The 12,702-nt window shown below is 42.7% G+C and overlaps 1 protein-coding gene across 1 annotated transcript in view; it reads right to left on the bottom strand.

Moving 5' to 3' along the window:
• TNNI3K (TNNI3 interacting kinase) overlaps nucleotides 1–9,306 on the bottom strand; it is a 49,490-nt gene extending 40,184 nt beyond the window's left edge. The window contains exons 1-8 of the mRNA XM_053469725.1: nucleotides 9,169–9,306; nucleotides 7,827–7,935; nucleotides 6,347–6,432; nucleotides 5,392–5,489; nucleotides 4,624–4,734; nucleotides 1,518–1,616; nucleotides 801–939; nucleotides 147–291 (exon numbers count right to left, since the gene is read on the bottom strand). Coding sequence (XP_053325700.1) covers nucleotides 147–291; nucleotides 801–939; nucleotides 1,518–1,616; nucleotides 4,624–4,734; nucleotides 5,392–5,489; nucleotides 6,347–6,432; nucleotides 7,827–7,935; nucleotides 9,169–9,208 — 827 coding nt within the window. The 5' untranslated portion in view covers nucleotides 9,209–9,306. The remainder of the gene's footprint in view (nucleotides 1–146; nucleotides 292–800; nucleotides 940–1,517; nucleotides 1,617–4,623; nucleotides 4,735–5,391; nucleotides 5,490–6,346; nucleotides 6,433–7,826; nucleotides 7,936–9,168) is intronic.
• Between the last annotated feature and the right edge of the window lie 3,396 nt (nucleotides 9,307–12,702).

The following is a 12,702-nucleotide window of genomic DNA, read 5'->3' as shown; positions in this document are numbered from 1 at the left end:
AATAAATATAAAATAAAAATAATAAAAAATATTCATATAAAATTGAAAAAAAATAAAGTAATAATAAAAATATATATATATATATATATTGATATATATTCGACAGATAAAAACCCCAAAAGGTGTCTGGAACTCTGAGGACTTACAGGTGTAAAGACGTATCTCCGTAGATGTTCACCACATGAGGTTGGACATCTGGGTTATTTTGCAGAAGATGCTTCACAATGTCGTGGTGGCCAAAACGTGCGCAGAAATGGAGAGGAACGTGATCTTCGTTATCTCGGGCATTTACTACAAAATATATTCATATGATGACTCCCCCCCCCCGGGATATTGAGTGGAACATTTCTACTCTATTTAATTCAACTCAATTTGCGATAAATTTAATATTAAATTCCGAAATGGAATCATGTAAAAAATTTTTGAAAAACTTCACGGAGAACCCCAAAAATGAAACAGGATATTTTTCAAACTTTATTGCGTAATATAAATAGTTTGAATGAAAAAGACACGATTTAGAATTACTGTCGCACTTTAAACATGTTTATAAAAAAAAAAAGTACAAAAAAAAAACGCCAAAAAATACATACAAATTTAATCTCTCTACAGTGTTACGTTTTTACCCAAAAATCAGCTTCCACGGTGATGCAGATTGCAGACCTCTTTGTTAGTTTAAGACAAGGCTAGTTTTTCTTTGTTTCACCATAAAAAAATGTTATAAAAATAGAGAAAAACTACTAACAGAACCCGAGAAGGAAGCGGGAGGTCTGGTTGGGCTCAAACCGAGTCGTAAGACGTACCGTCGGCTTTGCTCTCGTCCTCCAGCAGCAGTTTGGTGATGGCCAGGTAGCCCTTGGCAGATGCCAGGTGGAGAGGTCGGTCGCCCACCTCCCCGCTCACGTTAACATCTGCCCCGAATTTCAGAAGCAGGCGCGTGACCTAAAATCAAAAAGAGACGACGATGACCTTCCCCACCGCGGCTCAGATTACCGGTAGCTTTTATATCTCAGAAAAGACTAGAAAAAGGTAACAATGCCGCAGATCTCAAAATAGTAAAGTTCTGCATGAGATGATGAACTTAAAATTTTTTTGTGAACTTGGTTTTATTTGAATAGCATCAATTGTAACGGTGAATTGACTATAATTATTTTTCCTATATTTTAATAAAAATTATAAAATAATAAAATAAATAAAATATTATTATTATAATATTATAACACATTGTGTAAAATTATTGACGTTGTTTTACATCATTTTTTTAATTAGCGCTGTCAGTTTTTAGTAATAGTATAGCAATAGTAAAAGTAGACATTTTTCGGGGGCTAAATCTTTTTGCCGCTGTTCCACCAGATTCCATGAACCTTTCCGAGGTCGGGCATTTCAATGGTATCCCTGGACTGATTGAGATATAAAATCAGAAGTGGCCGCGGCGTGCCGTAGTCTGATAGCCGCCGTTCCGTGTGTCACCCGCGAGCGTTCCAGGCTTCCGATCGGTATTTCGAGGTTCGGTTCCTCACCTGCTCGTGTCCGTTGTAGACCGCGATGTGCAGCGGGGTGAAAAATACAGCGTCTTGAACATCGACGTAGGCTCCGTGCTGCAACAAAATATCAACGGCCTGCAAGGAAGGGAAAACAAGCTTAATGCATCTAGGAGTTAGAGATAAAAGGATGACAGCCATTGTACAGCGCTACAGAATATGATGGCGCTATATAAAACATTAAATAATAATAATTCTGTGTTTCTGGCTTTTTAACCCCTGATGAAGCAGATATTTATACCGTAAATTGTTAAAATCCGAGAAATGTGGGGATTGAGTCATGGGCGTAGGAACCCCTAAAAATCTGGGGGGGATAGCATTTTTACTGGTAGGGTATACCTGACCATTTCACCAACAGGGACTTTATGACATCACATTATAAATACATAGACATTAATATGAAGTTGGTGCCCCTTTGCAGCTATAATGGCTTCTGCTTTTCTGGGAACGATTTCCACAAGATTTTGGAGAGTTTCTGTGGGGAATTGTTGCCATGCCTTTATGGACCTTGTTTTGTACAACTTTTGGGGCACAGTCATGATGGAATAGAAAAGGACCTTCCCCAAAACCGTTCCCACAAAGTTAGAAGCATAGTGCTGTCCAAAACATCTTGGTTTATCACCTTCACCTCATAAAACGTTCTACTAGATGAATGGGAGAAAATTCCCACAGAAACAGAAAAATCTTACAACCACAGATGGACCCCACTGGACACGGCCACAGAGACTACTATGATGTATTGAAGGATCCATCTAAGACTCCTAACACGTCATGCACACAGGAACATATCCATACACTTAAACACTTGAATAACATACACACATTAACATACACCCCAAAAGATTCCCACACATGCCCACCATAACACACCTGGAAACATACTAACATACCCATAAAAACAGATGTGCACAATAACATACCCACAAACATACGCTATCACACCCAGACACGCATTCAAACACATCACGCTTTGTATTAGTGATGCCCTAGACCAAGTGTCCAAATGCTACATACAGTGACACACATACTCATTTTAACCAGAAATAGGCCTGGATTTAACCCTAGGCGCCCCTGAGTTAAACATGTGTTACAGGGAATCATTCTCTTCCCTGTAAGTACGACATGCCTGCTCATACACACACATATGCACTGCTCTTACGCATGTCTGCCCACAAAAACACACATATACGCTGCAATTGCCTGCACATAAACACTTGCCAGTACTCACACATATGCACTACCCTTATACACGCCTGCCCAAACATACATAAACTGCTCACACACACATGCCTCCCCATAAATATACACTGCCCTTGCACATACTTGCACAGACGTATACACTATAAGACAAATACACTCCTTATATACACACATATACACTGCCCATACAGACGTACACATATATACTGCCCATACACACGTACACATATACACTGCCCATACAGACGTTCACATATGCACTGCCCATACAGACGTACACATATGCACTGCCCATACAGACGTAAACATATACACTGCCCATACAGACGTACACATATGCACTGCCCATACAGACGTACACATATACACTGCCCATACACAGACACATATACACTGCCCATACAGACATACACATATACACTGCCCATACACACATACACATATACACCGCCCATACACACGTACACATTTACACTGCCCATACAGACGTACACATATACACCGCCCATACACACGTACACATTTACACTGCCCATACAGACGTACACATATACACTGCCCATACACACGTACACATTTACACTGCCTATACAGACATACACATATACACTGCCCATACCGACGTACACATATACACTGCCCATACACACACACACATATACACTGCCCATACACACACACACATATACACCGCCCATACACACACACACATATACACCGCCCATACACACGTACACATATACACTGCCCATACACACGTACACATATACACTGCCCATACACACGTACACATATACACTGCCCATACACACGTACACATATACACTGCCCATACACACGTACACATATACACTGCCCATACACACACACACATATACACTGCCCTTATATGCTCGTGCCCATACACACATATATACACACACATATGCCTGCCCAAGTGCCCATACACATTCATACACATTGCCCATATACATGCCTCACCATATGTATATGCACACACATAACTACCATCAGACTCCCCCTCCGTTTTGCACATCAGACTCCCCCTCCGTTTTGCACATCAGACCCCCCCTCCGTTTTGCACATCAGACCCCCCCTCCGTTTAGCACATCAGACCCCCCCCTCCGTTTTGCACATCAGACCCCCCCCTCCGTTTTGCACATCAGACCCCCCCTCCGTTTTGCACATCAGACCTCCCCCCCTCCGTTTTGCACATCAGACCCCCCCCTCCGTTTTGCACATCAGACCCCCCCCTCCGTTTTGCACATCAGACCCCCCCCCTCCGTTTTGCACATCAGACCCCCCCCCCTCCGTTTTGCACATCAGACCCCCCCCCTCCGTTTTGCACAGCAGACCCCCCCCTCCGTTTTGCACATCAGACCCCCCCCCTCCGTTTTGCACATCAGACCCCCCCCCTCCGTTTTGCACATCAGACCTCCCCCCCCCTCCGTTTTGCACATCAGACCTCTCCCCCCCTCCGTTTTGCACATCAGACCTCCCCCCCCCTCCGTTTTGCACATCTCTTACCTTACTCTTCCTCCTTTTCCTCTGGTTTGTCGCTGACTCTCAATGCAGTGCGGCTGCGCACAGCTGTTTATGTTGAGCGCCGGGGCTGGGATATAAACGTCATATCCCGTCGCCCGGCGCTCAGTGAGAGCACACTGGTAAGTGTTACTTTAATGTTGGACTGGTTAGGGAAATCCCCAACCAGTCCTGCACGCTGCAGCTGCTGATCGGGCCGCTGGGCGCAGACGGCACTCACCCCACACAGCCCTGGGGGGGATTTCTCTATTATCGGTCCCCCCCGCCTGATTTCCTGGGGGGGATCCATCCCCCCCGTCCCCCCCGGTTCCTACGCCCGTGGATTGAGTATAAAAATGTGCACCTCGTGATGTCCAGCGATGGCGGCGACATGGAGGGCAGTAAGGGCTCCGTACCCCACCTGCTGGATGTCCGCCCCGCCGTGCAACAGGGCGGTCAACAGCTCCGCGTTATCCTGGAAAAGCAGAAAAATAGCTCAGATATACACCGGTTTCTTTAAATGCTAAAACGTACATTTTCTCCGCCCGCTGATGTCTTAATATTTTCTGACATCCTTTTGTGACATCACAATTGGTCGCATTACATAAATATCACGATGCAACTGCCAATGAGAACCTATTTCATTTTTCTGCAGAATTGTATTTATTTATTTAATTTTTGCCTCGATCTGCTGTGTGTTAGAAAAAAAAACAATTTTCATGATGATCCCACGGAATATCTTAATTATCTCTTTTATATGATTTGTATGATTTCTGAGTCAAGTTAACATAAATGTGAAAAAGAGATGATTCAACTCCAAAAAAAGAGAGAAAGAAGCAGAGAATTTATAGAAAACCATAACCTGCCGGGAGATCGGCCCCATTCGGCCCTCGTTTAGTCGCCCATTTCTCCTGCTGTAAAGACTCAAACCTTAATCAGTCGTTGGTCTCGTCTTAGATTCAGGAGCCGTATGTCTATCCCATGCATGTTTAATACCCTCACTGTATTACCCTCTACCACTTCTGCTGGGAGGCTGTTCCACTTTTCTACCACCCTTGCATTCTAAGTCAGCTTCTTTACAGATAATGTTATAAATTATAATTATTGCAAAATATCATCATTTTCGACTTGCCTTATATGCCGCCACGTGAAGAGCCGTAAACCCATTTTTTGTGAGTCTGGAAGGACGTAAGCCTTTCAGCATGAGGGTCCGTATATGAGCTTTATTACCTGCGCAAGCAAAAGAAATGTGTATATTTTTTTAATAGAATTTGTTAATTGAAATGCTTGAAAAATTTGTATTTTTATTTTGTATTTTATTTATTTTTCGCATCTTTTTTATTTTAAGGAAATAAAGTTTACACGGCAAATATTACACAAAAAATTGTGATCTCACTTCCTGCTCTTTGCCCAAAACTGTGTACAGTAATAACCAAAAAAACTTAGTTTTATCTGATTTTGGCCCGATAAACCCCCTTTATCTGCAGACCTGGAGCCGCCGGTGCTGTCAGTCATGTGATATTTTGGGTGACTTTCCCGGCTCAAACCCCACACTGAGCTGATGCTTTATGGCAATGCTAATGAAGTCCCTTCCTCCATAGACTTTCATTAGTCAGAGAGACCGGCTGGGTGATTAAGACCGAGCCATTCTATTGTTCCCCACAGGCAGTATGATAAGGAGTCGGGGGGGTTTAGTAGATCGGGGGTCAGATAACAGAGCGAGAATCATACAAACGGCTGATATGCAGCTGCCTGAAAACTTTATATTATGGGGCAAAAAGAAAACAGAGACATTTTTAATCTGATGCTAGGAATAAAAAAAATAAATTAGTGAAAGCTCCCCTTTAAGATATTAAATAATTTGGGACACAGTGAAAAGGAAGACATGATAATAATAATAAAAATAAGCTGTGAATTGCAGAGGAATGGAAAAGTTCCCAAAAAGAATGAGTTCCTCCAAATTCATTTGAATAAAACGATTGGGGTGTTTATTCTACCATTAAATTTGTTTTTTTGATATTCATTCCTTTTTTTAAAATACAAAATGTTTTTTTTTTTCTTTTTTCTTTTCAAAATCAGATACTTACCGTTGCAGATGCAGCATAAATGAAGTAGGGAGAGTCCGGTTTCCGTTCGATAGTTTAAATTTACTTTTCCGAAGGCTTCATCCGAGCTGCAAAATCGATCAGAATCATACAAATTATAACATTTTAAGCAGGGATGGGGTCGTTGGCCATGCAACCTTTTAATAATTTAATACTAAAATATATATATTATAAATAGTTTAATATGTTCATATTACTTAATTATATTAATTATTATTATTATTATTTACCCCCAAAAATTGCACAATTTTGCAACCTTTTAGTTCCTGCCGCGGGACACTAAATGGAAGTATTTCGTTGTATTTACATTGTATGGCGGTGTTGTAAATATACGTCACGTGTCATCATGTAACTGGCCGTGGGAATTCTCTATAGAAACACATTTTTTTTTAATCTCAAATACCATTTCCTCCATTTTACCCCCCAAATTATCCAGCAAACCTCTGGTATTCCACTTAATCTTTCATTTTTTTTCCTACAAATGTTGTGCTTTAAACTTTAAAGAAGTAGAAAAAAAGATGACTGTAAATTTGCTAGATTTCTGATTTTTCTTTTTTTTTTTTTTTTACCAGTTCTAAACTTTTGCCCAAATGAGACCGTAACGCGTCTTATTGTAGACTTTGCATTAACCTGCGTTTCACCCAAAAAGCCTCGAGACCGCGGAGGGATTGATTTCCAAGCTTCACGTCCGGTGAACCCCCCCTCGTCTTCCTTGTCACAGACGCTCCATGAAACTCTAAATTCTAGGTACGGAACTCTCCGGAGAAACAACATCTTTATCAAAAGGTGGCTACTTCCTGATGCCCGCGGGGGCCAACATGGACAGGGTGAGCCCTGACTGGGATCCCGAGTAGGGCCAGGCTTTGGCGCTGGTTTGGGTAGGTTGGGGGAGGGGTTTAGGGGGTAGTTATTTAAGGGGTTGTGACACAAGGCTGAGGGGCATTTTGTAGCCCCCTTACCCTGTGTCATTCCTCCCTCCCTGTTTGTTGGGTTATTTTGGGGTATTTCTGCTGTCACAGCCGGGGGGGGGTAGATTACAGGCCTCTAGGGGGTGTGAATGTTCCGGGGGGGTGCGTTTTGCTGGGGGGTCCCGGTTGGTGGTGCCAGGAGCCTCAGGTTTGGGCGTCTTGTCCGTCTCTGTGTGGCGGCTCCGCGTTTGCCTCGCAGGCTTTATGTTTTTTGTGAATTCTTTAAGTTTATGGATGTTATTTATTATATTTTTCTGTTCGGTTTGGGGGTCTTTGCTCTGGTAACGCAGCGAGTGGTCGGGCCTAAGGCTCCACGGCAACGACTTGGTTAATAAATAAAACTGGCTGCGGCCTTTTCAACCCAAGTTCCCGGCGTCTGTCGTTACAGGGTTAATGGGAAATTGGATGGGGGGGTCCGGCCCGGAGATCGAGGGTCCTTCAGTCACTAATAACGAGGCGTGAAGATCCCGCTGACCCCGAGAGGACGGCGTTACCTGAAAACCAAGTCGAATTTCGCTTTTTCCACCTCTTTAATCTGCAGGTCATCTTCCAATCTCTCGATAATCGCGGCGTAAGCCTCGCTAACCTTTTTCTTCCACTCATCTAAAAAAATAAACACAAATAAAATAAAAATCAGCAAAATTGCTTCAATACAAGCACCCAAAATTAGTATTTTTCGGATAATCCTTTGTGATGGTTCCATTTAAAGGGCCAGAAAAGCCGCTTACAAAAATAAGCATTTTCAGCTTTTTCTCTGGGCACAAAGTGCTATTTCCCACCGTTTGTTTTTTTTTTTGAACGTGGGCAAAAATTTTCTCTTATTTCTAAAGAATTTAAATCCAGTAACAATTTTCTTGATTGTAATGTTATTTGGGGAGAAAAAAAAAGTCTCTTGGAAAACTTTTTGCACTTTATCTCGAATTAATCCGTTTTAAAGTTTTGATACAATGGTGAATATTGTTATACAGAAGAAGTTTTATATATATATATATATATACGGTATATTTTATTTTACTTATTTTTCCTGTTTTTAGGGAGTAAACCTGACCTTTAAACACATTTGCAACATTTCAGTTTTTTTTTTTTTTTTTTTTTAGACATCACAGATACTTTTCATAATTTGTTGAAAATGTTTTGCTTATTTTTTTACAGAATTTCAATCCAATCCCAATTTCATTGATTCCAATGTTATTTCGGAAGAGAAACCCCCCCTCCCCCCCACAATATATATATATATTATATAAAAACAGATTTCTTACCATGGTGCATGTACAAACAAAGGTATTTAAAATATATATTTTTTTAAAATTTTCCTTGTAATTTTAGGAAAGAAAACTAATCTAAAAACATACGTGCAGCTTTTTTTTTTTTTGCCCTAGAAAAGGCAAGTATCAGTCAAAATAAGTCATCTAAAAATGTGAAATATTCCAGTGGATTAAGTTAAATAATAAAGAAACCTAATTTAATGATAAAATTCTTAAATATTAATAAAAAAAATCTTGATTTTTTTCGACTGATTAATTAATTTGTTTTCTTTATCAGGTTTTCTTCCTAAAATTGCAAAGATAACATAGAAACCCAGAACCTGCCGTCAGATCGGCCCCCTTCGGCCCCCGTCTAGACTGCTCATTTCTCCTTAATCAGTCGTTGGTCTCGTCTTAGATTCAGGAGCCGTATGTCTATCCCATGCATGTTTAATCCCCTCACTGTATTACCCTCTACCACCTCTGCCGGGAGGCTGTTCCACTTATCTACCACCTTCTCGGTAAAGTAAACGTGTTTTAAGGACCAATATCTGAAATTCCTACAGTTTGTATATAAATCAGACTACGTTACCGGTGCAGGTTTGGGTCGGTCTTGATTTATAATTCCCCATCTGTTGGAAACGTCTCCTTTGTTTCCGCCGAGTTCGCTCAGTAATGTGATTCTGACGCCGCCACCAACTGCCAACATTTTTTTTTTCTTTGATAGCCCCTCGCTAAAAATAAACCGGGAAGTAAGCGGAATGTCACGCAAGCGATGGCACGGAGAAGGACAACTTAAAATTCATTCGATTGCTCGTTATTTGATTTCGCCGACGGGGAAAAAAATGATTAATATTCAGCTGGGATCGCGGCGGAAATTTTATTTTAAATAATAAATATCCCGCGGATGTCACTTCAGATCCCGCCGAACAAGGCTTTCCATCGGCTCCCGCGATTAATCCATTGATCACTCGCTGTAATGAGCGGCCTCGTTTTCCGCTGGTTTAATGACATTCTAATGCGAAATACAGGTAAACAAGCGGACGCCGCGCATGTTTCAATAAATAGAAGGCGTTGTAAGTTATAATAAAACACGCAGAGAATATTAACATGGATAGCGCGTGTGTTATGAATGAACTAGATGGAATAGCTGCCCCGTTTAGTAAGCTATCAAATAACTGTCTACTTTACTGTGAGGGTAGTAGATAGGTGGAACGGCCTCCCGGCAGAAGTGGTAGAGTGTAATACAGGGAGGGTATTAAACATGCATGGGATAGACATACGGCTCCTGAATCTAAGACGAGACCAACGACTGATTAAGGTTTGAGTCTTTACAGCGGGAGAAACAGGCAGAATAGATGGGGGCCGATCTGCTTGCGGGTTCTGGGTTTCTACAGGAAAAGATTGGGTTTTGGATAACAAAGTGCCCCAAAAATTGTTAATTTGTTTTTGCCAAACGCCCTGTTCTGACCCTACTTGCCGGTTGTCCCGTCAGGAAAGCGTTGCACCAACTGGGCATGCTCAATGGCCGTCTTTCACTTAAACATGCGCAGTGCGGACTAGGAGGCCAGTGCTCAAATTTATGCACCCCGTGCAGGATTTAGGGCACGCAAGGTGAACCCCCACCCCCACTCCCTCACCAGTCACCATCACATCTCGTTTTGATGACATGGCCGGCTGTGTGCATCTTTGGTCTCCAATCCCCTTCGGAGACAGCTTCGGGGGCTCCCAGTTTTGGGGTCATGGACGGATCGGCTCTCCACACAGACGGCAACATCGAGAACGAGCAGCGACTGCTGGGTCATAACAGCCAATAAGCCGTCAGCATGAAAACAGGCTCTGGTGCAACATCCCCAATATGGAGCAATCACCATGGAAACCAACAGGACGCCTGGCTTTCTATAGACGATAACCCAAGGCATAGACCGTTAAATTCCACGACTTGTTAAATATCGTGCTTTTCCGGTAATTAGCCGACTCTGTGACGACGAGGATAAATAATGAAATCGTTTTGATTAAGGAGAATAACAGACGTATCCAGAATTATCTCCGAACGTTCCGGCTCTTTCCTCCGCGGGGCGCCGAGCGACTGTCCACAGAGAAGCTTGATTATTAGAGCTTCCGAAATGTTATGATTGCCCCCAAAATGTTGACTCAGAACGTTTCGGGGATTACATTTGCATAAAAGGTTCCTGATTAATTTCTGATTTGCATACGGCGGGAAAGTCACATGTCCTGCGGGGACGAGAGGCGGCTGCAAAAATAAAACGGCGGAAAACGAGAAGACGTTATTAAAAAAAAACCTGCGATGATCGCTAAGGAGGTGAAATCAGAAACAAAATCTGTATGCGTGATCCGTGATTGGTCGACATGCAGCGAACGAGAGAAAAAGTGGGTTTGATGAGATGAGATAAAAAATATAGCTTTGGTAAAATTAGAGAGAAATCTAAGGGAAAGGAAGAAGAAAACCAGCATGTCCTTAGTAAGGGTGTGATGTAAGAAATTTGTACTTTACTGAGAGGGTGGTAGATACATGGAACAGCCTCCCAGCAGAAGTGGTAGAGGGTAATACAGTGAGGGGATTAAACATGCATGGGATAGACATACGGCTCCTGAATCTAAGACGAGATCTGCCTTATAATAAAATAACTTTTTACGGATTTAAAGTTAACCCTTTCTTACGGTTTTCAGCATCGATGATGGTGACTCTCGCACCAGGAATGAAGTTTAATCGTTTAATGCACATTTCACAGGTTTCTGTAAATCTGTATCGTGTTTTTTTCTTTGCTTTTCAGCTATTAGGTTGATTATAAAAAAATAATTACCTGCTGACCGGATATTTCCCATTATCGGGGTTTTTCAAGCCGCTAATCTGCGCAAAAACGCCTTCTAAATGGAAGCGCGGACGCCGCTAATCCGTCAGAAGATATTACAGCGACGCGGCGCAGGCAGAAGTTTTCACTCCGATTAGAAGATTTTTAAAGCCGCGCGCAATCCTTCAAACAAAAAAATGTAACTTAGATCACTCGGGGAACATTTACTCCCAACTATCCTTTTTTCTAATGGACAGTCCCAGTTTTTAGGCACTGTCCTGTATTTGAGGGCAGTAGGATGATGGGCCGGTTGGGGAGCCCAGAAGATCTGCCCCGTCAGGCCCACAACACGTGAAATCGATAAATGACCTCCTCGCGGAGTATTGAAGGTTAACGATGACATCATATCTCGACGTTCTGCAGCAATGCAGCGTGATTTATACACAGTCCGGGGTCCTGGGGTTTCTATTCATGTCAAATTTTATACACCCTATACACACCTGGGAACCGCTTCTTCAGGTCTCCCGGTCGCCACCAAAACACTCCGGGTCGCGCCCCACTCCCTGCCCATCTCCCCCGTAAACAGCGGACACCAGGAACATGCATGGGATAGAAATACGGCTCCTGAAGCCAACACCAGACCAAGGACCAGGGTGGGCCAAGAATGAAGTGCGCCCCCCCCACACCGAAACCATGCGCACATCCATTATGTGACACTCACACTAGCGCTCGTACCCAGACACTCACTAACTCACTCATCCAGAGACTCACAATAACACACCCACTTACAGCCACAGCCACTAACATACTCAGACACACGGACACTCATGTTAACACATGCTCAGCAAGACACTCAAACTACAACCAGACAAAGTAACACACACTGGACTGGACCCATACACTAACACACTCAGTCACACATACACTCACACACACATTCAGTCACACATACACTCACACACACACTCAGTCACACATACACATTAACACACAGACACTAACATACCCACACACACAGTAACATCCTCAATCACACACATACATAAGCAGACACACACACTAACATACTCAAACACAGATGCACACACTAACCCAGCTGTGTGAGGTACTGCGCTACTGCCGCAGAGCGACATAACCCTGCCTCCTCCTTATATTAATAATATATGTAATATAATAATACAGGCGCCAGAAAGAAGATGTCTAGGGGCAGCAAACTGCCTCCAGGGTCCCACGGACACCGGATCCCCTGTAAGGGCCGGCTCTTCCAAGGACTGATAAAGGCTGGAGCCTTTACAGCAGGAGAAACAGACTAG

Source organism: Spea bombifrons, chromosome 6 (genome assembly GCF_027358695.1).
Source record: "Spea bombifrons isolate aSpeBom1 chromosome 6, aSpeBom1.2.pri, whole genome shotgun sequence".
Classification (NCBI taxonomy): domain Eukaryota; kingdom Metazoa; phylum Chordata; class Amphibia; order Anura; family Pelobatidae; genus Spea; species Spea bombifrons.
The sequence above is the reverse complement of the archived record's forward strand: the minus strand, read 5'-3'. Positions and strand labels throughout refer to the sequence as shown.